General features: G+C 39.2%; 1 protein-coding gene across 1 annotated transcript in view; it reads left to right on the top strand.

Moving 5' to 3' along the window:
• The window catches only part of scfd2 (sec1 family domain containing 2), a 186,789-nt gene that overhangs the window by 78,815 nt on the left and 82,569 nt on the right, over positions 1–25,405 (top strand). Inside the window, exon 6 of the mRNA XM_057840985.1 lies at positions 18,943–19,219. Within this exon, the coding sequence (XP_057696968.1) occupies positions 18,943–19,219 (277 nt within the window). The remainder of the gene's footprint in view (positions 1–18,942; positions 19,220–25,405) is intronic.

Here is a 25,405-nt window from a genome sequence, read left to right as displayed (position 1 = left end):
CAAAAGCTGGTTTGTTTTGGAGGGAAAGTCACACTCCAAAGCTGCGCGGGCCCTGTGTGGGCCTTGACGTAGTGCAACACTGCCCCCTAAAGTTTGAATGGAGTACCCTATAAAAATAAAAAATTCCTTATGCATGTATGTATCGCGTCCCCTCGGGATGAAATCACTGTGATTTGCCTTCTCTTTGTTTCCCCCCTTTTTCAGCCTACTTTTGGTTACCCCACCCCCCGCTTCTCTCCATGTGCAAGACAGAAAGACTCCTTTAAACCCTCACAATACACAATTCCTAATTAAGCACACACATAAAAAGAGCTGTTACGCTGGAATCATATTGTGTGGTGACACAATTCTGGAAAATTTGCTCTCAAGTGGCACACAAGGAAAATGTGTCATGGAACTGTAAATATGACAAGAATGCATGGAATCTGATGTGAATCGAAATCCAATATGTATCAGATACTGCCAGTGCAATGTAATATATGCTAACAAAGCACATCCAAAGAAACGCCTGTAAATCTAAACTACAACAACAAACATCACTCACTCTAATTATGTTAGTTGTTTCCCTTTATTCAATAAGCAAAATAATTTCCCACACAGGACATTGACGTTAAAAGTCTGTTTATGATGGTGCTTATTTCTTAAAATCTTTAGTTGGCATGACTAATAGGAAGTTTTATTGTTTTAAGGTGTAGATAAATCCACAAGAACCAAACTGTGGTTTACATGCAGGTCCACTGTGCTCAAAATGAGAGGCAAACAGTGTTTGTTTCAAGCTCATAATTTGTCCCTCCAAATTGATGTTTAATGTAAAACTAACACACAGAACAACTCTGTAAATCGTGTTTATCGTGATCCAGCCTCTGTTTACTTCAAGACGTTTCCAGCTTCCTGAGTCATTTAGGGGATGGCATGTAGCTGTCCTGTGTGCTTGTGTACAGATGAACCATTCCGGTTTTCGCTGTGTGCGTGGGAAGAAGAAGAGCGCTGTAATGTGTCACAGCGCTCCGCAACCAAGATATAATAGTCTCATTAAGCACAGCACTATAAGTACTCTTGCTTCAGAGTTTTGGAGACAAGAGATGTGGTTGACAACCATGTGTTTTCCCACGAGGGGTTTCCTTTATCAAAAGTTGTGAAGGGTACCAACATAGGGTCACTTTTTAGCACTCTTGTTTTGTGGTCGTGGTGTGAAGAACAAATCATCTATAAAGGGCTTTGAAAAAACGCTGTATTCTAATCAGTGGAATAAGCGAATTATAAGGGGGGGGTCAGGCCCCCCCCCCTGGTGGCCGAAAAATGTAATTGCATGTAAGTGACTTTCCTATATATATATTTATTAGGGCTGTCAAACGATTAAAATTTTTAATCGAGTTAATTACAGCTTAAAAATGAATTAATTGTAATTAATCACAATTCAAACCATCTCTAAAATATGCCATATTTTTCTGTAAATTATTGTTGGAATGGAAAGATAAGACACACGACGGATATATACATATAACATACTGTACATAAGTACTGTATTTGTTTATTGTAACAATAAATCCACAAATGGCATTAACATTCTTTCTGTTAAAGTGATCCACGGATAGAAAGACTTGTAGATCTTAAACGATAAATGTTACAGTTACAAGTTATAGTAATTTTATATTAAAACCCCTCTTCATGTTTTTGTTTTAATACAATTTGTAAAATTTTCAATCAAAAGTAGAGTTAATATAATAATAAGAAGAATAAAAATAACAAAAATAAAAATAGAGTGACCAAAGTCTAAGTTTTACGTGTATTTTGCGTAGCTATTTTGATATGGAATGCCAGTTCATTTTGCATTGTTGTTCAACTATGTCAGAATAGGGCCTCATTACTATAGACTGAAGTGCTTTTCTTTTTGTGAACTTTTTTTTTTTTTTTTTTGGAGAGATAGGAATATTATTTTTGTTGTGCTTTCACTAAACGATACTTACAGTGAGGAGAACAAGTATTTGATACACTGCCAATTTCCCATTGGCAGTGTATCAAATACTTGTTCTCCCCACTGTATGTTTGTTGTGAAGGAGTTGCCAATAAACGGCGTGGTCCAAAGAACGCCTGTGTCCACTCGCCTTTACTGTAGAACATATCTTACCCAAAATACAACAAGAGACACATAATTGCCACTAAAAGAAAGAAAACTTACCGAAATATGTGTGGAGCACAAATAGCAATCTGCATTGCATTGTGAATACAGCATAAACGTCTCACAACTACTAATTCTCCCACGTTTAGAAGAAATAACATGAATATGGAACGGCGCTGCCCCCAAGCGGCCGGTGGCATTCTCTTCACTCTTAATGTCCATAAACGGCCTCATTGTAATCTGTTTGAGGCAATATGCGAGATGGTCATTCACCCAAGCGCCAGCAGAGGGCGGCAAAACTCCATAACAACAAGTAAGCGTTTCACTGTACTGTCATTTAAATCTGTCTGAGGGGGACATCTGCGTTAATTGCGTCAAATATTTTAACGTGATTAATTTAAAAAATTAATTAACGCCCGTTAACGCGTTAATTTTGACAGCCCTAATATTTATATTTTTATATATATATATATAAATATATACACTCACCGGCTACTTTATTAGGTACACCATGCTAGTAACGGGTTGGACCCCCTTTTGCCTTCAGAACTGCCTCAATTCTTCGTGGCATTGATTCAACAAGGTTCTGAAAGCATTCCTCAGAGAGTTTGGTCCATATTGACATGATGGCATCACACAGCTGGTGATTTGAGTGACTTTGAACGTGGCATGGTTGTTGGTGCCAGAAGGGCTGGTCTGAGTATTTCAGAAACTGCTGATCTACTGGGATTTTTACGCACAACCATCTCTAGGGTTTACAGAGAATGGTCCGAAAAAGAAAAAATATCCAGTGAGTGGCAGTTCTGTGGGCGAAAATGCCTTGTTGATGCCAGAGGTCAGAGGAGAATGGCCAGACTGGTTCGAGCTGATAGAAAAGCAACAGTGACTCAAATAACCACCTGTTACAACCAAGGTAGGCAGAAGAGCATCTCTGAACGCACAGTACGTCGAACTTTGAGGCAGATGGGCTACAGCAGCAAAAGACCACGCCGGGTGCCACTCCTTTCAGCTCAGAACAGGAAACCGAGGCTACAATTTGCACAAGCTCATCAAAATTGGACAATAGAAGATTGAAAAAACGTTGCCTGGTCTGATGAGTCTCGATTTCTGCTGCAACATTCGGATTGTTAGGTCAGAATTTGGCGTCAACAACATGAAAGCATGGATCCATCCTGCCTTGTATCAACGCTTCAGGCTGCTGGTGGTGGTGTAATGGTGTGGGGAATATTTGCATTCGCATTAGCATTACGTTAGCTTAGCACGCTATACAGGTTCACTAAACATAAACAAAAAGCGTCTCATACAAAAAATATAACATTTCGCTTACTAACATAATATGTACATTATTTACAACAACCATACTTACGGACAAATCTTGTCCAAGGATCATATAAGCACAACATTACAACGTAGGCGTCAGCCCGAAAGCCATATTGAACTGGCAAGACAACAATAAACCATGTCGCAAAGCGACCACAAGAGTTCGCTGTTAGACAGCACAAAAAGCCTTGCTGTAAAACTTAGCAAAAGGCAGAATACTGTCTGAGCGGGACATGTCAAATATTTTAACGTGATTAATTTAAAAAATTAATTACCGCGCGTTAACACGATAATTTTGACAGCCCTAATATATATATATATATATATATATGTATATCTATAGTTGTAAAGCAATAAAACTGCAACAAAAATGAATGAAATAAATTTTTAAAAAACATATTTTTATAATGGGTTAAAATTAATTTTCGAGCACCTTAGACAGTTATTTGCTTTGCATATAATTATATATATATAATATATATAACAGAAAAAATATTTTTTTTAATGATTTTTTTTCTTTGATTGAAAATATTTTTTGTGATTGAAGCAACTTTTGGGGGGATTGAATGATTTAGACACAAATGTTCTAATCATAACTTGGCCCAAACACAAAAAAGGATTGCTTCAATCAAAGAAAACTTTTTCAATGAAAAATTAAGTGTTCAAATGCAAATTTTTCAATCTCAAATATTTTTTCACTTTCAAAAACTTTTTTTATGATTGAAAATTTTCCTTTTTTGATTGAAGTGATTTTTCTTTTTGAAAATCTATATTTTTTTTGAAGCACCTTATTTTTCGATTGAATAATAGAGAAAAATGTCCTAGCCAAAATGTGACCCAAATCAAAACACAAATCAACATTACTTCAATCAAAAAGTTGTTTCAATCAAAAAAAAAGCTTGACTTAAAGTGCATACGACAGGAGAAAAAAAAAAGTCTTAACTAGGATTATTATGTGAATTAGAATCATATTTTGAGACGATTCGACTATATACAACAATTTAGCAAAGCGCAGATGGCAAGAAATTAATCTTTTAATTTGCCGGTTAGCCACGCCTACCATTATAGGGCTCTAGCGTCCCCAACAGGTGGATGACGTCAGCGGAGTCAAGATTTCATCTGATTTAGTATGCAGCTCATTGAGGGGGAATTATTCACAACGAGGAAAACGCGACAAAGAGAGCCACAAAATGTTATTGTTTCAGTCTCTCCAATATTTTTACATGATATTCTTTTTATCCAAGTGTTTTTCCCCAATAGCTAAATAAATGGCTTGAGAAGGACCAGTCAGCCCATTGAGGGGGAATTGTTCAGAACGAGGAAAACGTGATGAAGAGAGCTGCAGAATGTCATTGTTTCAGTCTCTCTACTCCAATATTTTTACAGGATATTCTTTTTATCCAAGTATTTTTCCCCTATAGCTAAATAAATGGTATGGTCGTGACTAATAACAGTCTTGTGCTAAATGGAATATGAAATAATAAAAATGCATTTATTCAAGACGACATGGCAAAATTACTCTATAATGGTCAAAACTGTCGACCTCGCCTTTACTGTCGCACCTCCCGGACAATATTTTATGCCACCTAAATCGGGCTTATGTCATTTCACTTCCCCGCCTTCGGAGAATGTAAACAAACCAAGAGGCGTGACAACTAGCCGACATGCTAACCCGAACGGAGTGATGTTTCAAAGTCTTCGAAGCGGAAAATCGCACATAACTAGCCCGGATCATTTCACATGACGACTGGGTTGTCGTTTGTCTTCGCCGATCGGCACAGAGCAATTTACAGCTCGTTTCCCTGCTACTACGGACAGGAGAGCTCGCCGGGGAGCGTGCCCATCCATGATCAAACGTAAGTAGTCCTTAATTTAAAGAAAGTTTGTAGTGTTTACTTTGTAATCGCTGTATTTGCGGGTATTTTTAACTCAAAGTTGCAATTTCTGATCGGTCGGCAAATTTGACTGAACGCCGGGCACATGAAGAGTGAAAAAAGCCGAGTATAGTGCTCTCCCGGCGGGGGAATGTGCGACAAGCCGTCGGTCGTCGGCCGAGGGGGGAAAGAGCATGTCAGCCACAAAATGCAAGCCACCTACATATTAAAAAGATCCCAGTATTTGACATAATACAAAACACGATGTTTACTCACTTTCTGGTAAGTCCAATGGTCCCACAGTAGTAGGGCTTGTTTTGGCCAATATCCACCGGTGAATGGTAACCTTTTGAAACTCCAAAATGGCGCACACGCCTCTCCCTTGTTACAGCAAGATTTTTCTGCAGCCGTTTGGCTGGCATGATGCGAAAAATAAACGTATTAATCCGCAAAATCAGCTGAATCCTTAGTCCTTCTCATACAACAGTTCGGCTGTATAGTGAAGAGGACTCCTTCCTCCGTACACATCACAGCGCGGTCTTTCTCAACTCGAGACTATTGCCGTAAGTCACTCATTTTCATGGCGCGGGATTAAAAAAAACTAAATAAATATAGCGATCGCTTCCACACACATCCAAGCGGTCCATTTCATTCAGGAGCATGAAATACCGCGTGTATTATGAGATAAACGTCATAGGCACATTAAATAAAGAATTTTTAAAAAGATAAAAATTAATCAAAGAAAAATAGCTTTCACATGCAGTTTTTTGAGTTTCAAATTAATTTTTGCATTCAAACACATTTTTTTTTCATTGATGAAGCGACTTTTTTTGGTTGAAAATATATATTTCAATTGAAGCAACTATTTTATTTTTTTTGAAGCAACTTTTTTTTGATTGAATAATAAAGACACAAATCTACCTCCATATGGCTTCGCCCAGGGGATACAATTTTTGACTGGGGTAACTACATTGGCACGACACCGACAGGCGTACCAAATTCAATGGATGACAATCTTGGCGAAAAGTATTGCCATAGCAGCCTGATTTAGAATTCCCCTCAAGAATGATGGGAAACAAAAAACGGTCATTGTCAACTTATTATTATTAATATTCTTGTAAGTTAATTTTATTGCTGACACTGCATTTTGGGGTCATCAACATATTGTCCCCCCCTGCCCTAAAAGTCAAACTCCGACTATGATCGGTGGGTGCAGCAAATGAATGAGATTACAATACATTTCAGTGGGAAATTTTGGTTTTACATGAATGAATTGGGCTTGGCCATAAAACTGAAAAAATGCAGGAAAATAGTACCACTCTACTGATATTTTTGCTCAGAAAAACACATTTTATAGTGCCCATAAAACTGTAAACACAAGTCAGATTATGAAATATCGCTCCAAACCATAGTGTGGCGTGGAACTAAACGTGACTGTACCACTTGACGGGGGGTGTCATGCGCCAAGCAGATGTTCCAGCCACAGTGACCGCTGTTTGTGTCTGTGAGTCGCTTTTAAAATATAACTATTTAACACAGACGTGAGGAAAGTGCAGGGTTAGGACGTACCAGTGGATCTTCAGTATGCTCATATGCTGTGCCCTCCTTTGCTGCTTAACTTGTTAGAAAGCTGTGATCAGAAACAACGGACCTAGCATCCACTCTGTGTGGCGAGTGAGGCCTCCAATAAAGGAGATTTATGTCTGAACGGTACACACGGACAGAGCCGTAACAAGAGGTCGCCTTACTTTTAAGTGCTTTTCACGATTTCACGGCTTTTGTCCTTTTTTTTCTAACATGAAAGTCAAGATGGAAAACTTTCTCTCGCATCAGTAAGAGCATAGGTAGCATTTGAATAAGAATAGAAACCAGAGGAATATTGCAACATTTAGGAGGGTGGAAGATGCAAATTTTTTGTCTTCTTTTTCACCAACCGTTCTCATGTGAATGTGTAAAACGTTTGTGCTGACGTTATAAGACTCTTAGCATGTGTTTAATCTTTGTTCTTCCACTGTTGATAGTTGGAATTTGTGTCAGATTTATTACTTGTACTCTTTCTGTTTAAAATCACACATTTCCGTTATGAACTGCGCAGGGATGTTGTCCATCTCTTTCACACTGGATTTTCATAGGCATAAAGTAAACGTTGTGCTTCCGTTCCCGTTCAACTTTCGGAAGAAAATCTTTTTATTAAACAGCAGCTTCCCACTTGTCGGATTTATCATTTTTACAATGGCAGGTATTGACCATTATTATGGTTGTGACAACTAGAGTTGGGAAGTAACAAAGAGCAAATCCATTGTACTTTTTGATATATATTTTTTTGGTATTTGTATCTTACTTTTTTGTTTAGAATTTGATTGATTGTGATGTGGAGTCACAAAGCAGATAAAACCAAACATTAATGGGACTAAGGGGAAAAAAAATCCTTTCATATCAGTGTTGTTTTTGGCAGCCATTTTAATTTTCGTCTTAGTCTTTTGGACGAATATACTTTTTAGTCTTAGTTATATTTTAGTCATTTAAAAATGTGTTCGCCTTCGTCCAGTTTTAGTCAATGAAAACTCAGACAAATTTTGTCTAGTTTCCAACAGTTTCAAATGAACATGACAGACGAGCACATAACTGTAGAGTCTACAAGCATATCACCCTTTTCATGCTGATAATACACATTGCCTGGTATACCAGACTCACCACTGTTCCAGCGATTGAGTATGGCGACCGTCCGGCGGATAGAATTCCGAGGGCGGAGCAAGCCACAGCAAACAAACAGCGGAGTGGACCAATCAGCGACGGGCAGACGTGACGTTGTTAAAGCGACAAGTAATTAGCGTGAGTGGAGAATGGAGAAGTTTATTCAACATGGCTAGCGCGAGCCATGTTTACTGTTGTCAATGACTTGTTTCGATGTGTTTTTGGTAATTTAAAACTGGTTTTACCACGGATTGGAACATATTCTCGGCTCTCCCGTTCGCCATCTGTGTTGTTGTAGAGACGACTTTCAGCGCGCAAGAGTGACGTTACTCGTTAAGCGTCACGCAAATAAACGAATCTGATTGGACGATTGATTTCGTACCTTGCTCGAGAGGCCGTTAATGGGCTGGGTCCCAGACTTTCTCACAGGGTTTGAAAAATACTGGGAGAATAGTCTGGCTGTGCCAGGCAATAATACACACTCAGCAGGAAAACAGCACATTATTTGCAATTGATTAAACACCTGAATGCCAAGAACTCTATGCAAAATGTTTTCCAAGTGTGTAAGACACCGGGTTACAGCGCTAAATGCTAATGGCAACGCGAACGCCATGCTAACGCTACAATATAGTTTGGTGTGTAATGATCACTCAGCACAGTCCTTTAAAAGCTTAAGCAACATGTCATTGCTAGCCAAGATAAGAAAGCAAAACTTTACCAGGCAGCAGCTGACACACGTATGTTTCACAAAAGGAGCGTGGAATGGGCACAGTCACCAATAGGGATGGGAATTGATGAGATTTTTACGATTCTGATTCCATTATCGATATTGCTTAACGATTCGATTCTTTATCGATCCCCTTACCGATTCTAATTTGGACTAATGGACTGTATGAGGTTCTGGATTCAGTATGTTTTATGGTTCATTCGCCTTGGAGTATCTGTTAGAACACAAGGAGTGGAGACTGGAGTTGGTCTTTGGCACTTTTAATCCAACTTGGCAACAGGCACAACTATATACAGGTAATGGCGCTTGATATGACAATCACTCAATGAGCAGATGAGAGCATGCGTGGAAAGATGCTGATGTATTTGTATGTGTGTGGAAGAAGACTGGAATGTGTGGGTATATGTGTGGTTCTGAAAGGAAAGAAAATTACATCATATTAGTGCTGATGCAATAAACAATGCAGTTTCACTTTAAAGCAGTCAATAACACACATATATGACTCATAATATTATAATGACACAAAGGCGTGGGGGGGGGGTGCGCACGGGCACAACTAGGAAGCACGCTGCGTGCACGTGCAGTCATCTTGGCCATAAAAGTGGTGAAAACTAAGCACTTTACTCTCATATGGATGTACAACATTTTAAGATGCTAAACTAACACATTCCCTCTTAACACAAATGTGCAACTCGAATATAATGTAAACAACGCTCTCCTCGACATACCCATGGAATCTTTCTAACAGGAGTATTAAAATTGCTAGTAAAATCGTTGAGCATTATTTTAGATGCATATATGTGATATTTATCTTATAGAGTATTCGACGAGGAATACGATAGACCCATTAATGACTTTTTCAGAAAATCACCATTTCTTTAAGTAGTCTCATGAATAATGACATGGCCTGTAAAAGTCAATGTAAATTCACTCGGCAACGGCTCTCTCCAGGTTACACTTATGTAATCATTGGTACATATGTTGCCGTGCTTGCCGATTTGCAAGTATGTAACATGAGCAAATTTTAAGATGTAAATCGTGCTGTCGGAACCGATAGGAGAATCGTTAAAAAAAACTGCCAAACGATTCCATGGAATCGGAACACTCAGAACCGGGTCTCTTTTAGAACCAGTTCTTGATTCCCATCCCAAGTCACCAACCAGTGAGTATGCGTGGGTGTGTTTGAGGGGGGGACTGCAGCACGTCGCATGAGTCACACGACCAAACACTACTAAATGCGTGCTAACTAAACATACAATAAGAAAATATCACATTGTGAATATATGACGGAAACCATGGCGAATTTTCATCGACATTTCATCAAATTTTCAGACAACAAATGGCATCCATCTCGTTATGTTTTACTCTCCAAAGACACATTTTCAGCGCGTCATCGGGACATCATCATCATGAAAAAAAATTGTTCATTTACGGAATATTTTCGCTATCGTCATCGTAAAGGAAAACAACACTGCTTTACATAACAGCCCTTAAAGTCAAGGACAACGCCTTTATCATGTCCATCTCCGCGGAATCTCAATTCAGATTTTAATGTTAATTTTTATATTATTATTATTGTGTAGCCGTTCGTATTGCAAAAATATTCAACTTGCAGTGTGAACGTAATGTCATTATGCACCGCAATGTTATGGAAGTAAATATGGTCCTTTCGGGAGCTCTTAATGGTCACATTATTATGGCAACGTTGAGATTCTATGCTACCGAAACCAACCTTTTTTTAACCTGATAATTTCACGTGCGGGATCAACCAGGAAAAAGGTATTCTCTGCATCTTAGTCTGCCATTGCTTGTCCACGTCTGTTGTTTGTTTTGTCAAACAATGGTGGAATATCTTACTTGTTGATGACGTATAGGTCGCATTAATACAGACATGCGTTCACACTGATAGATATCTTATTTTTATTCACATAAGAATGAGCATAGGTCAGATTTGAAAAAAAAAAAAGGAACTGCACTTCACACTACATGAAAAAAATCACATACGCGTCACAGACGGGCATAGAAATCTGAATTTTCATGCGCTGTGAATGTAGCTTTATCCCTGACTCAGTCCACACAACTTCCGTCCGATTTTAGCAGCAGACAGCAGACACGTCGTGGAGAATCTTCGACTGTTCTGGCCAATATTTGCGACGGCAAATCAGCAGTCAGATCTGCCATCTCGGACACGTTATGACCACGTCGCAGAAAGTTTGGAGTCTCAGAATTTGTTCTTGTCATGCTGCTTAGTGTGTCACATCCTACATGTTCCTAACAGTGTTACTTCGTGACCGGCGTGTGCTCTTGCATACACTCTCACTGTCATTTTTCACTGGCAGCGTGTGATACGCCTGCAAACCGGGGTCCCAGTTGTATTCCTCCACCCTACGCAGACAAAATAATTTGTGAGACCGATTTTTCCGTCGTGTTTATTGTGGATGTGTTGATTTGAGAAGGCCAGACTGCTATCACAATATGATACGAGGTGCCTCTGTGGCCATTCATTATTGACAGCTGCTTGTCCCGCCTCCCGAAGACCGAAGAAGAAGAGCTTTCGGAACCTGTTCTGGTTCAGTTCAGTTCTCGGCAGGTTCTGGTCTTGTAGTGTGACAACTCGTCCGTTCCAATCTGACATTGTGATGGTCAGGTACACCCAAAAAAATCTGGTAGTCTGGGGAAGGCATTAGTTACGCAGTCTTTTTTCCCTCCCAAGGTTAGTGGTACTTGAATTCAGGTGTAAATGGGGAGCAGGTGTGTTAAATTTGGTTGTAACACGCTCTCATACTGGTCAACAAAAGTTCAATCAGGCACCTCATTAGTTTAGATTCAGTCTCTATAAATTCCAGAAAGAGTTTACTTTTATTTAACTCATTCACTGCCTTTGACGCTGATAGACGTCCAATTCATTTTGACACTTCAAATGGATCGGACATTTGTCCCCGTCAATGGCAGTCAACAAGTCATGCACAGCAGTTGAATCTAGATTTGCACTTGTTTTTTGTTTTTTTTAAGTACAGAGTGTGAGTACTTTTGCCACCTGAAATGATGGCCATGACTCTCATCTCACGTGTCAGGTTGAGGACACATTTGTTTGTCAAGCAAAACAGCAGCCCTGTCATTAACGATCACATCTGACACTGAGATTTACGTTCTTGTGTATGGCTTCCAGATTGGCGGATATGATTACACATTAGTGGATAAAGTGCTTCGTGGTGCCTTTGTCAAAGAATGTGTTTTGGCGTTGACGGCCAAGCTAAACCAACCGACCCACCTCTCAAAGAAACTGCTCCTCCCCCCGGCGGCCAGTCAGCGCACCCAGAAAAAGGTTCATTGTGAAAGCAGCAAGCATGGCCTGCTTTTGGTTAGCGCTTCATGTGAAACGCGCTTACCTTCCTCCAGGGGTTGCATCTGGAGCTGGTTTCCTGTCTAGGGGGAGCTTTTTTTGCTGAGCTCTGTGATTGGGCCATCCTGAGCCTTGATGGAACCAGGGATGGTAAGAACAGTGATCGGTCAATCAGCCTCGTGCAGATTTAAAGCAGAACTCAAAGCGGACAGGGGCTGATTGGTTCAAGCAGTCAATGAGATTGTTACATACAGTGCCTTGCAAAAGTATTCGGCCCCCTTGAATCTTGCAACCTTTCGCCACATTTCAGGTTTCAAACATAAAGATATGAAATTTAATTTTTTTGTCAAGAATCAACAACAAGTGGGACACAATCGTGAAGTGGAACAACATTTATTGGATAATTTAAAGTTTTTTAACAAATAAAAAACTGAAAAGTTTCGGCCCCTTTACTTTCAGTGCAGCAAACTCACTCCAGAAGTTCAGTGAGGATCTCTGAATGATCCAATGTTGTCCTAAATGACCGATGATAATAAATAGAATCCAAATGTGTGTAATCAAGTCTCCGTATAAATGCACCTGCTCTGTGATAGTCTCAGGGTTCTGTTTAAAGTGCAGAGAGCATTATGAAAACCAAGGAACACACCAGGCAGGTCCGAGATACTGTTGTGGAGAAGTTTAAAGCCGGATTTGGATACAAAAAGATTTCCCAAGCTTTAAACATCTCAAGGAGCACTGTGCAAGCCATCATATTGAAATGGAAGGAGCATCAGACCACTGCAAATCTACCAAGACCTGGCCGTCCTTCCAAACTTTCTTCTCAAACAAGGAGAAAACTGATCAGAGATGCAGCCAAGAGGCCCATGATCACTCTGGATGAACTGCAGAGATCTACAGCTGAGGTGGGAGAGTCTGTCCATAGGACAACAATCAGTCGTACACTGCACAAATCTGGCCTTTATGGAAGAGTGGCAAGAAGAAAGCCATTTCTCAAAGATATCCACATGTGGAAGAAGGTGCTCTGGTCAGATGAAACCAAAATTGAACTTTTGAACTTTTTGGCCACAATGCAAAAACGATATGTTTGGCGTCATCACCCTGAACACACCATCCCCACTGTCAAACATGATGGTGGCAGCATCATGGTTTGGGCCTGCTTTTCTTCAGCAGGGACAGGGAAGATGGTTAAAATTGACGGGAAGATGGATGCAGCCAAATACAGGAACATTCTGGAAGAAAACCTGTTGGTATCTGCACAAGACCTGAGACTGGGACGGAGATTTATCTTCTAACAGGACAATGATCCAAAACATAAAGCCAAATCAACAATGGAATGGTTCAAAAATAAACGTATCCAGGTGTTAGAATGGCCAAGTCAAAGTCCAGACCTGAATCCAATCAAGAATCTGTGGAAAGAGCTAAAGACTGCTGTTTACAAACACTCTCCATCCAACCTCACTGACCTCGAGCTGTTTTGCAAAGGAAGAATGGGCAAGAATGTCAGTCTCTCGATGTGCAAAATTGATAGAAACATACCCCAAGTGACTTGCAGCTGTAATTGGAGCAAAAGGTGGCGCTACAAAGTATTAACGCAAGGGGGCCGAATGATATTGCACGCCCCACTTTTCAGTTTTTTATTTGTTAAAAAAGTTTAAATTATCCAATAAATTTTGTTCCACTTCACGATTGTGTCCCACTTGTTGTTGATTCTTGACAAAAAAATTAAAATTTTATATCTTTATGTTTGAAGCCTGAAATGTGGCAAAAGGTTGCAAGGTTCAAGGGGGCCGAATACTTTTGCAAGGCACTGTAAATTCTCTGACAAGCTTTTTTTAACAAAGAAGCCTGGACGTTCCAAATTTGTGACCAATGGGCTGTGTTTGAGTATTTGAAAGCTACATTTTTAGCTTTCTTTTGACTCTTACGCCATAATTATGTCTGATGGTCCTATTGGCGCATAGCAGCACTAGTGGTAGAATCCATAATAGTTCATATTTCCTGTTATTACTGCCATTAGGCAGTAGCTATTTGTTAACTGCACTTAAAATACCGTACAGTTTTTAAGAACGGATACGAGGTTATCGTGAAGATTGCATGCATCAGCGACTTCCCAAATGCAAGGGATATTTAGTCAGTGTACTGTAAAAACTCAGTGGTGAGCCACTTTTATAGTCAGACTAAACAAATACATTTTAATTTTTTTGTACAAAACTCCCATCATCATTAAAATTACACATGTCTACAAGATAGTAGGAAAAGCTCACTTGTAAAAGCCCCAGATTTAAATGTCCTCAACATGACTCCCACAAACTTCATTGAGTAACATCCCACAAAAAGTTAAGGGTAAAGTTTCACTGGTGCACACAAGATTTAGTGAATTGGTTTATTATAAAACGGCACGCAAAAAAGTGTCAAGGACCCATGATCAAATTGTAAGATGTTGTTGGCCATTCTGGTTTGAGACAGACATTTTAGGCCAAATATATGGACAGGTCTTGGAAAGTTAGGAAATTTTGTCAACCTTGACACCAGTTTTACTCATCGGTCATTTAAAATTAGGTGAATATTTCTATCATCAGGTATGAAAAAGTGTCAAAGAACCACACTTGAAAATATATGCACTGTTGGCCAAAAGTATTGGCACCCCTATAATTCTTTCAGATAATGCTCAATTTCTCCCAGAAAATGGTTGGAATGACAAATGCTTTGGTAGTAATATCTTCATTTATTTTGCTTGCAATGAAAAAATACAAAAGAGAATGAAAAAAAAAAAAATCATTATTGTTTTACACAACACTCCAAAAATGGGTTGGACATTATTGGCACCCTCAGCCTAATACTTGGTAGCACAACCTTTAGACAAAATAACAACCGCTTCCGGTATCCATCAATGAGTTTCTTACAATGCTCTGCTGGAATTTTAGAACATTCTTCTTTGGCCAACTGCTCCATGACTCTGAGATTTGAAGGGTGCCTTCTCCAAACCGCCATTTTCTCCACAGGTGGAAATGGGTTTCAGATCTGGACTCATTGCTGGCCACTTTAGAAGTCTCCAGTGATTTCCCTCAAACCATTTTCTAGTTGTTTTTGAAGGGTTTTTTTGGGTCATTGTCCTGCTGGAAGACCCATGACCTCTGAGGGAGACCCAGCTTTCATACACTGGGCCCTACATTATGCTGAAAAATGTGTTGGTAGTCTTCAGACTTCATAATGCCATGCACGCGGTCAAGCAGTCCAGTGCCAGAGAAAGCAAAGCAACCACAAAACATCAGGGAACCTCCGCCATGTTTGACCTAACCCTATAAACTCTTATAAACTCTTATGTTGATACTTTTTCCCAAAAAGCTCTACTTTTGTCTCATTTGACCAGAGAAAATTGTCCCAAAACTTTTTGGGCTTTCTCAGGCAAGTTTTGGCAAACTCCAGCCTGGCTTTCTTGTGTCTCTAGGTCAGAAGTGGGGTCTTCCTAGGTATCCTATCATAGAGTCCCTTTTCATTCAGACGCCAACGGATAGTACGGGTTGATACTGTTGTACCCTCGAACTGTAGGACAGCTCGAACTTGTTTGGATGTTAGTCGATGTTCTTTGTCCACCATTCGCACAATCTTTCGTTGAAATCTCTCATCAATTTTTCTTTTCCGTCCACATCTAGGGAGGTTAGCCACAGTGCCATGGGCTTTACACTTATTGATGACACTGCGCACGTTAGACACAGGAACATTCAGGTCTTTGGAGATGGACTTGTAGCCTTGAGATTGCCCATCCTTGCTTACAATTTTGCTTCTCAAGTCCTCAGACAGTTCTTTGGTCTTCTTTCTTTTCTCCATGCTCAATATGATACACACAAGGACACAGGACAGAGGTTGAGTCAACTTTAATCCATGATTTTTCAAAGGATGCCAATACTTTTGTCCGGTCCATTTTTGGAGTTTTGTATACAATGATAAAGATTTTTTTTCCCGTTGTTCTTTGTGTTCTTTCATTGCAAGCAAAATAAATGAAGATATTACTACCAAAACATTTGTAATTGCAATCATTTTCTGGGAAAAATTGGGCATTATCTGACAGAATTTCAGGTGTACCAATACTTTTGGCCTGCAGTCTAGAAAGTCAGCCTTGCTCGTATTTTGACAAATTCGTGAATTTGCCCAAACGGACACCTAATCATTACAAAGATTTGCCAAAAGCCATTTTCTTTTCTTAGTGTCCTGTGTCATATCCTGTTATATTCACATCACCGAATGATTGTCTTCATGATTTATCATCTGCCAAACTGGCTAACCGAACACCCATCTGGCCTCTGTGTAATAAAGCAAACAATATCTGAAAGCCCCACTTGTCCAAAGTATAGTGATTAGCGCCACTGATTAAACACCTTCTCAGCAGCACTCTTCGGCATGCGTACGTGTTGATTTTTGCTTCGATGCTGACCCTTCTCAGGGTTTCAAGCTGGCTCCTCCAAGGCCTCCATTTCCTGTCATGGCGCCATCACGTCAGGCCGCTGACAACGGCTTTTATAGAGCAGCTGAAGAGAGCCAGTCGCGGCCCTTGCTAAAATACACAACGCAGTACAAAGTGGACGTGGAACAGATGGCAGAATGAGGATATGTATTGATGAGTTATAGACAGAATTAGAGAAATTTGAGCCTCTGTTCGGAATCGTTAGCATAATAGCATAGTTGCAAACGATATTAAATTGGAAATTGTCACTCATTACAATTTTACATTGTGTGTTCATGGTTTCAAGAAGAAGAATAAGCCGTAACCTTTGTACAGCTTTGTCGTGCAGAGCACATGTTGAGTCCTTATGAATTGGAACAGTGCAAGACGTCAAATGTGGAGCGCACATTAAATATTTGGATATTCAGGAAGTAACACTTTGGATGGAACTCAGCGTGACGGCTGATGAATGGGACTGGATGATTCCTAGCTCAGATTCTTTTTCTGCTGTTTTTCACTCCACTGTCGCCATCATAAAACTTTTTTTCAGCCTCTGAAATGTTTGTAGAATTTTGTAACACTTTTATTTTTCTATTAACTGACTCAGTGGAAATTCCCCAATGTTGGCATTCATCTTGGAGAGGTATGGTAGATTCAATTGGAAAGCATTAGTGGGCTTGTTCAACTTGCAGTCATGTGACTTCTCTTCATATTGGTCAGTCAGGATTTGGCCTGCCTCCATCCCTGAGTCTTTCCTCTCTGGCTCAATGCGTGTTTCTTCTGGGTCAGACTCTGGATCCTCCCCAGTGGGACCACCACTAAGCACAAATTCTCACAAAAGTTCTCGCATACTCGAGAAATGAAATACTATACGTCCTTTCAGATCGTACACTTTGTTTTGGCTATGCTGCAATATGTCTGTGCAGTGGTAATGTGATTGGCATTTTATTTTGATAGTCTTAACTCATTTGCTGCCCTCTCTCAATTCAAATGGATAGGTCATCTATTGCAGTCAGTGGTACTAAAACTTGATCATTCACTGTCAGCCCTCCCAGTTAAAATTGTGTTTCAGTTCTTCCTTCCTTCTTTCAGGGCTACTTGCCCACACCCTTTTGTCTTCATATTCCTATGAGCTCATCCTTGTTGTGCGAGCCCTCAGTCTTTTCCAAACAGTCTAGTGATCTACAGTATGCCTTGTTGGAATCTGGCTCTGGCTGCACATGTGTTTCGAACCAATTCTGGTTCTCGCCCCCAAAAATCAGGTCACTACTTTGAAACACTGCACTGAAATATTGGCACTGAGTGGAAGTTTTTCAGTGGCCCCACAAAGTCAACACAATGGCAATGAATGATGTGTTACCTCAGTGATTTGACACACTATATTTTAGCCTAAATTTAAGAATATTGTGGTCTCGATGGTTAAGACCTATTATTTACATTCATTCATTCACTCTACCCTTTCACTCACAGTTACCTTACTACTCTTTTGTCACAAAATAAAAAATGATTTTATTTTTCCTTCAGAATATTAATGCAATGTTTTAAACTTAAATGTAATAAAATAGTTAAATAATAAATCACATTAATATAGTTGTCTAATATTTTTTCCTTTAATATTATTGTGTTTTCCGTTTATGAAAAAAATATTTCTGAATGATATTTTTTCTTTCCTTTTATTGTAGATGTTTTTATGCTATTTAAAAATATTTTTCATAATGTTCTGTCTTCCCATGTTTTCTAAATTTGTAGAAATAATTATTTTTTTGTTTTCATTTTTTTAAGAGTGTTTTTTTTTTCTTTGTACAATATTTTCTTATGTTTATCTGCTTGTTTTCTATTTTCATTCAGTGTTCTTGTTTATATTGTTACATGAGTTTGCGGTTTTAGTCTAGTAGTATTGTACAATTTTTTTGTATTCTTTTGTAATGTATTTTTAATTGTGTTCATTTTATAGAATATTTTTTTCCTGAATGTTTATTTAATATTTTTATACCCAATAGGCATTTTTTCAAAATTTTTTTTCATCAATATTTCTGTATTATTCTTCTGATATGTGTGTACTTCAAGTTTCCAGTATTTTTCATAATATTTCTCTATTTTAAACCCATTGTTTTCTTTTTCGTAATATTTTGTTGTTGTTGTTTTCCAGCCCAGGGTGTGTTTGTTTTTTCCACTAAATACATTTTTTTTTAAAAGGAGTTTTGTCCCTTTTTTGTTCTTATCTCACATTTTTGTATTTTTAGATTTGAATTATATATAAATATTTTCAAAACTTTGGCATGTAAAATTTTTGGATTGCACCTAATATATTGACTTGTGCTATTTACTTTAACAAATCTATGACATACGGTGTAGTTGGAAATCTGAACTTCATTTTGTATTTTCATGATAACATTGTCATATATATATATTTGCTGGTATCAGGCTCTGGGAGACAGTGACTTCCCCTCAGTGCTGAGTCAGCTGCTGCCCTTGATGAAGCCCCGCGAAGATCAGGATGGCAGCGCCGGCTTCGCGGAGGACGAGTGCGGGCCCGATGAACTGATCCTGCTGCTAGTCTTCTTGTACTCGCTGGCGGATGAGGCTCAGCTAGCACAGCAGGAGGACAAGCTGGAGAAGCTGGAGAGGGAGCTGATCGGCGCACTCACATTGGCCATTATGAGGGAGACCACACTCAGCCCCTTGCTGCAGAAACTCACAGGTGAGCAAACTCCTTCCTGTTCATCTTACCACTTTTACTGTGTACATGTAGGGGTGTTTATTAGCAACTAAGACTCAAAACTGTGTTAACAACAATATGTCATTTTAAAGCCAATAATTGTGTTACTTAATATCAATACTTTTTTAATTTTGAGTCTATATACTGCTCACAAAAATTATACTGCTGTGCAGTATATGCTGCTCAAAAAAATTAAGGGAACACTTTGTTCCTTGAATTTTTATATATATAGTCATGTGAAAAAATTAGGACACCCTATGGAAGCCTCTGTGTTTTCTAAAAAATTTTGGTCGTATGGATATTTAATATCAATTTTAACAATCTTGAGAGATTTAAGTAATTGAAATAAACAATTAAAAGTAAAAAATATATATATTTTATAACTTTCTGTAAAATGTCGTTTTAAAATAAATGCAATTTCTGTTAAATTAGGACACCCCCACATTCAATCCCACTTAAAATGGCTAAAATCACACACAAGCTCATCACATCAGGTGTGCATGATTAGAACATCATTACCCAGTGTTTTGAAGGAGGCTTGCCTTATTTAAACCTCACATTTAGTTTGGTGTGCACCTGACTGTTAAAGTGAGCGAAAACACCATGGTGAGATCAAAGGAGTTGTCTGAGGCCTTCAGAAAGAAGATTGTAGACCAGGGGTCTCCAAACCGGTCCTCGAGGGCCGCTGTGGGTCCTGGTTTTTGTTCATACCGATCGAGCACAGACCTTTTAACCAATGTGGTTTGTACTAAAACAAGCAGCACCTGACTGCAATCAACTGATTACACTTATAAAACACCAGATTGGTGAAAAGCTGTGGTCTTGTTTTGTTGGAGTGAAATCCTGCACCCACTGCGGCCCTATGTGGAATAGTTTGCAGACCACTGCTGTAGACGCTAATGAGTCTGGTAAGGGATTTCAAACGATCTAAAAAGAATTCAAAATCAGCCATTCCACTGTCCAGAAAATAGTCTACAAGTGGAGGACATTCAAAACAACTGCCAACATGCCCAGGTCTGGCCATCCAAGCAAGTTCACCCTGAGAGCAGACCGCATGATGCTAAAAGAAGTCTCCAAAAACCCAACAATGTCATCACGGGACCCACAGCATGCTCTTGCTACTGTTGGTGCGTGCATCTACAATCAGAAAGTGACTTCACAAGTTTAACCGTCATGGGAGGTATGCAAGGAGGAAACTTTTTGGATGAACATTAAGACCAGCCTGAAGTTTGCCAGAGTGAATGTAGACAAAGACCAGTACTTCTGGAATAATGGTCGTTGGACATATGAATCTAAAATTGAATTGTTTGGACACCAGAACAAAGGACATGTTTGGTGTAAACTGTAAACCCAATAAAACATTCCAGGAAAAGAACCTCATACCAACTATGAAGCATTGAGATGGAAATGTCATGGTTTGGGAATGCTTTGCTCCAGCAGGACCTGGCCACCTCACCATTTTTGAGGAACATGTGAGATCATCTGTGAACAAATTAAAACTGAAGCGAAACTGGACCCTGCAACAATGACAATGACCCAAAACATAACGGTAAGTCCACCAAGGACTGGCTGAAAAGGAAGAAATGAAGAGTCCTGGAATGGCCGAGTCACAGCCCAGATCTTAATCCCATTGAGATACTGTAAGGTGACTTGAAATTGGCTCTACATGCAAGAAACCCCTCAAACATCTCACAGCTGAAAGTATTCTGCGTTGAGAAGTGGGCAAACTTTCTTCACACCGATGTCAAAGACTGGTAGATGGCTACAAAAAGCGTCTCACTGAAGTTATTTCAGCCAAAGTGGGTAACACTAGCTATTAGGTGGTAGGGTGTACTAACTTTTTCCACAGTTAGAATATGCATTTTTGTTGATATATTGGGTTAAACGAGTAAAACAATATTAATTTTTGTTGTTTACCTGCAATTGAATCATTTTCTTTTCCAGAGGTAAAGTAAACCAAGATCAGACTTGTTTATGTGAACATTTCTAAATAAAGGACTGAATATTTCCTGAGGTTGTCCTAATTTTTTCACATGACTGTAATATATATATATACTAGGGGTGTAACGGTACACAAAAATCTTGGTTCAGTACGTACCTCGGTTTTGAGGTCACGGTTCGGTTCATTTTCGGTACAGTAAGAAAACAAAATGCAAAATATAAATCTGCTCAAACAGTAGCAGGTATTTAAAGATAATAATCCAACAACAATTGGCCTTTCAGACCCCGCGTATTGGTCAGCTTTCTTTCTTAAAGAAAGAAGAAAAAAGAAGTCCTGTGCTAAAGAGAAAAGCAATCCCAGTGACAAAGATTTTAACATATATTTTACAAATGAAATGCCTCAATGAATCTTTTTTTTTTTTCTTACGAACGGTTTTCAAAAGCTTTATTGGTGGATTTTCTCAAGTTAAAGCACCACACAGAAATTAATAAATTTAATTGTGTAAGCAGGATGTGTGTATTATTCTGATTATTTAATTACAGGTGTTTTAGCTCATTTCAATGTATTTTATTTAAATGGGCTATTATTTATTTTATTATGTGTTTGTATTTTACAAATGTGATGTAGTATTCATTTGTTATTGTATATTTTAAGTTGTACAACTTTATTTCCTATGTGAATATTAGTTCCTACTTGTTTTATTGTGGTAGGAGGGTTTTGTATTGAACAAGGGGCTGTGTTGGTTATTATTATAGCAGAGAAGACAACTGTAAATCAACAAAGACAAGTCAACTGTGCCCCGATCTACCACTCAAGAGATCTGATGGACTCAAAAAGTGGGTTACGATTGCATATTAGTTTGAAAATCGACCGGATCCACCATATTTTTACACGAGTGATGTCCGTTCTGTCCGGTCTGCTCGCTAGTAGTATTGACGCAGGAGGGTCGCGTCTCGCGTCAAATAATAAACTTTGCCGTTCTTATCACGTTGAGCCATTCCTGGGATGCGTCTAGCACACGGCCACACTGCGATTGGTGTGCATTGGCTGATTGACTTTAACGGCCGCGTTTCACTGCGTTCTCGCGGCGACCACGTTGTCGCGCTGTTGACGTTTCTTATTGTCCTACCGTGTTGGTCCTCATTATAGTAGAGAAGACGGAGTAAATATAATCTACACAAAGAAACTGTAACCCGATCGACTCACAGCCTCGAAAAGTAAGGGTTACATTACGTCAGAAACTCGTTCGGTATGCCTCCGTTCTGAACCGAGCACCAAGTACCGAAATGGTTCAATACAAATACATATACCGTTACACCCTTAATATATATATATATATATATTTTTTTTTTTAACAGTGAACTTACCTTTCTTGAAATATCTTTCATTATTCTAAAAATATTTTTAAATTATCAGCATTACTGTTAGAATTATAAATCTCTATAAGAGTACATTATTATTTACTCCATATATATATATATATATATATATATAATATATATATATAGTAAAATTAAATCCAAAAGTTAGAATAATTTAATTGTGATTATTTTGTGTTATTTATTCATCTTCCATACCGCTTATCCTCACACTGCACTTGCGGGGGTGCTGGAGTCAATTCCAGCAAACTACAGACAATTTGAAGTGTTCATTCAGCCTATCATCAGCTTTTGGGATTTGTGGGGAAACCAGAGTACCTGGGGAAAAAAACATGCAGGCACAGGAAGTACATGCAAACTCAGCACAGGAAGGCTGGAACCCAGGATTGAACCCTTGATCTCAGAACTGTGACGTGGATTCTTTTTTTTTTTTTTTTTTTTTTTTTTTTTTTTTTTTTGTACTTTTGAAAGTTTCTTAATTCAGGTGATGATTTTTGTATTTTTAAAACGACTGTGACAGCAAAATATTGTCGGTACTGTTCACAAAAAGCCGCTTTTAACAGTCTGTGACTATCTGGACTGCATTAGACATTCACACCCTGCCTTTCTTTTTTCACACCACGGCCACAAATCATGAAAACTTGTCTGTACCTCATAATACCTTTTAACTCAATACCTCCATCGTCAGTAATGAGTGTTTTACCTGTTTGTTCAACTTGCAAGAGTGTGTGTATTTATCGTCTGCTAGTGTGTGGCAGTGCATATCAAGGGCAACCATATGGATGAATGGATTTGCCTACATCTATATTGCAATAATAGTGTTTTTAACCTTGAGCTTGCACACGCCTGCAGTCATAATTACAGCTACATTTAGTTGTGGCCTGCCTATGCACCTTTGCGCACACCCTCAAATAAAACACTTCTCATATTTCACATATCGCACTGGTATATTAATGTTAAGTGCTAAAAAAGGCTTATCATTTAGTTCCCCCTTTTTTTTTTCTTTCTTTTCTTTCTTATACATGTTGCCCCGACTTCCTGCTCTCCGTGAAGGGCCTCGCGTCGAAAGCCCCGACCCTCCGTTATAAACAATTAATTGGAAGTGACCCTGTTGTATTGTGCCAGCTGTATTTTGGCCAGCATTTGCGCATTTGTGTGTGTGTGTGGGGGGGGGGGTGTTCGCATGGACCTCCTTTTTTGAAGCGTGCACGAGTTTTTATGTGGTAACTTGAGGCGGGCGGCCGTCTCGGTACGCTTTCGGAGAAAAACATCGATCGTGACATCGTGTCCCTCCACCCTCCACGTATGGTCCAATTAAAGTCCTTAAATGAGAACCAGACATTGAAAGCAACCTGGTCTCCGAGAGAGCAAAAATAGGAGTTTTCATTGTACGAGCTGTGGAACTCACCCAAATGGTCAACTTCACGTTCAATTTAGGGCATGGGTTCTTGAGATTTTTTAGGGTGGCCTGTTATCATAGACATGTCCACTCAAACTAATGCCATTAAGTCAAACTGGTGTCAGGGGCTAATTTTTTCAAACTTTGTAGGAGATGGCACCAGCTGACTATTTACCTCAGTAATCGGGGTGTAACAGTACTTCTGTCCTGATCGATACATCCAATGGTTGCAATCAAAATAAATCAATCAAAATGCAAAACGTCGCTCAACACTAGGGTTGGGCCTCGCTTGAAACTGAACGATTCCGATTCCACGTTTGGAGTCCGGTTCTGAACGATTCTCGATTCCAATTCTTTAAGAGGCAAGATCAAAACGGAGGCGGCAACGTGCTACATGAAGTACGTAGCTGCCTTTACAGGCTACATAGACTGAGAAGTCTACTGCTTTTAAGATGGCGGCTGTTTACTAACACTGGCGAGTCTGTCATTTCGCATCTAGTTCTTTATATATATGTGCTAACGCCGCCGAGTGTGTCATTTTCGCATCTAGTTCTATATACATGTGATATCTACCGTACCCTGACGTAATCATACAACTTTTTCTCGTACTATTCCATCCATCCATCCATCCATCCGTCATCTTCTGCTTCTCGGGGACAGCAAAAGACAGACTTAATTTATTGTGTAACTTACCTGGTTCTGACAGCGCAGCGTGTCGAATACGCGGCACTCAGCTATGCACTTGCCATTCGGCACTTGTACTCCATGAAGCTGGAGGTGTTTAATAATATTGGTCATGCAGCCACCTTTAGTAAATGATATAGTTGTGTTGCAAATGTTGCACTGAGCTGACTGGTCTTTTTTTGGGGGGTAAAATTGAGCCAACTTTTGAGCGCCGCTGCACCGTGTTCATGGTTGTAATCAAGTGGCAATGCACAAGGCTTGTTTTCATGGTTTTCGGCAGCAATTTTTTCCCGCTCGGCAGCCAGGGCATCGAAATTTTAAAATTCGAACAGTTCCGGCAGCATCAGAGTGTTAGAACCAGATCCCATCAATGCTCGATGCCCAACCCTACTCAACATCTTTTAGATTGGCCGTTTTGTTAAAAAGAATAGTTTGTATTCAAATGTCTGAAATGTTTCAACAACAAAATTCTCATTTTGGGGCTTTGGGTGAAATATAACTGATTGTGTAGAATGTGTACATACCTAATTAGATCGATTGTAGGGCTTTCAATTGACTCAAATAGAGTTGAACTTTGTGATATCGACAAATTTTGTATCATTTTCCAAAGAATTGATATCTTAATGAAATTGGTGATGTACAACTTATTCTGGAGAAGCATGTTCACGTAGTGGGTTTCCCCTAGAAAACTTACAGAGCCCAGTGTTACAGAACCACTGGTGGTCCACTATGTTTTTTTTGTTTGTTTGTGTTTTGTTTTGTTT

This window comes from Corythoichthys intestinalis, chromosome 7 (assembly GCF_030265065.1).
Source record: "Corythoichthys intestinalis isolate RoL2023-P3 chromosome 7, ASM3026506v1, whole genome shotgun sequence".
NCBI lineage: Eukaryota > Metazoa > Chordata > Actinopteri > Syngnathiformes > Syngnathidae > Corythoichthys > Corythoichthys intestinalis.
This window is presented reverse-complemented; position numbering and strand designations above follow the sequence as displayed.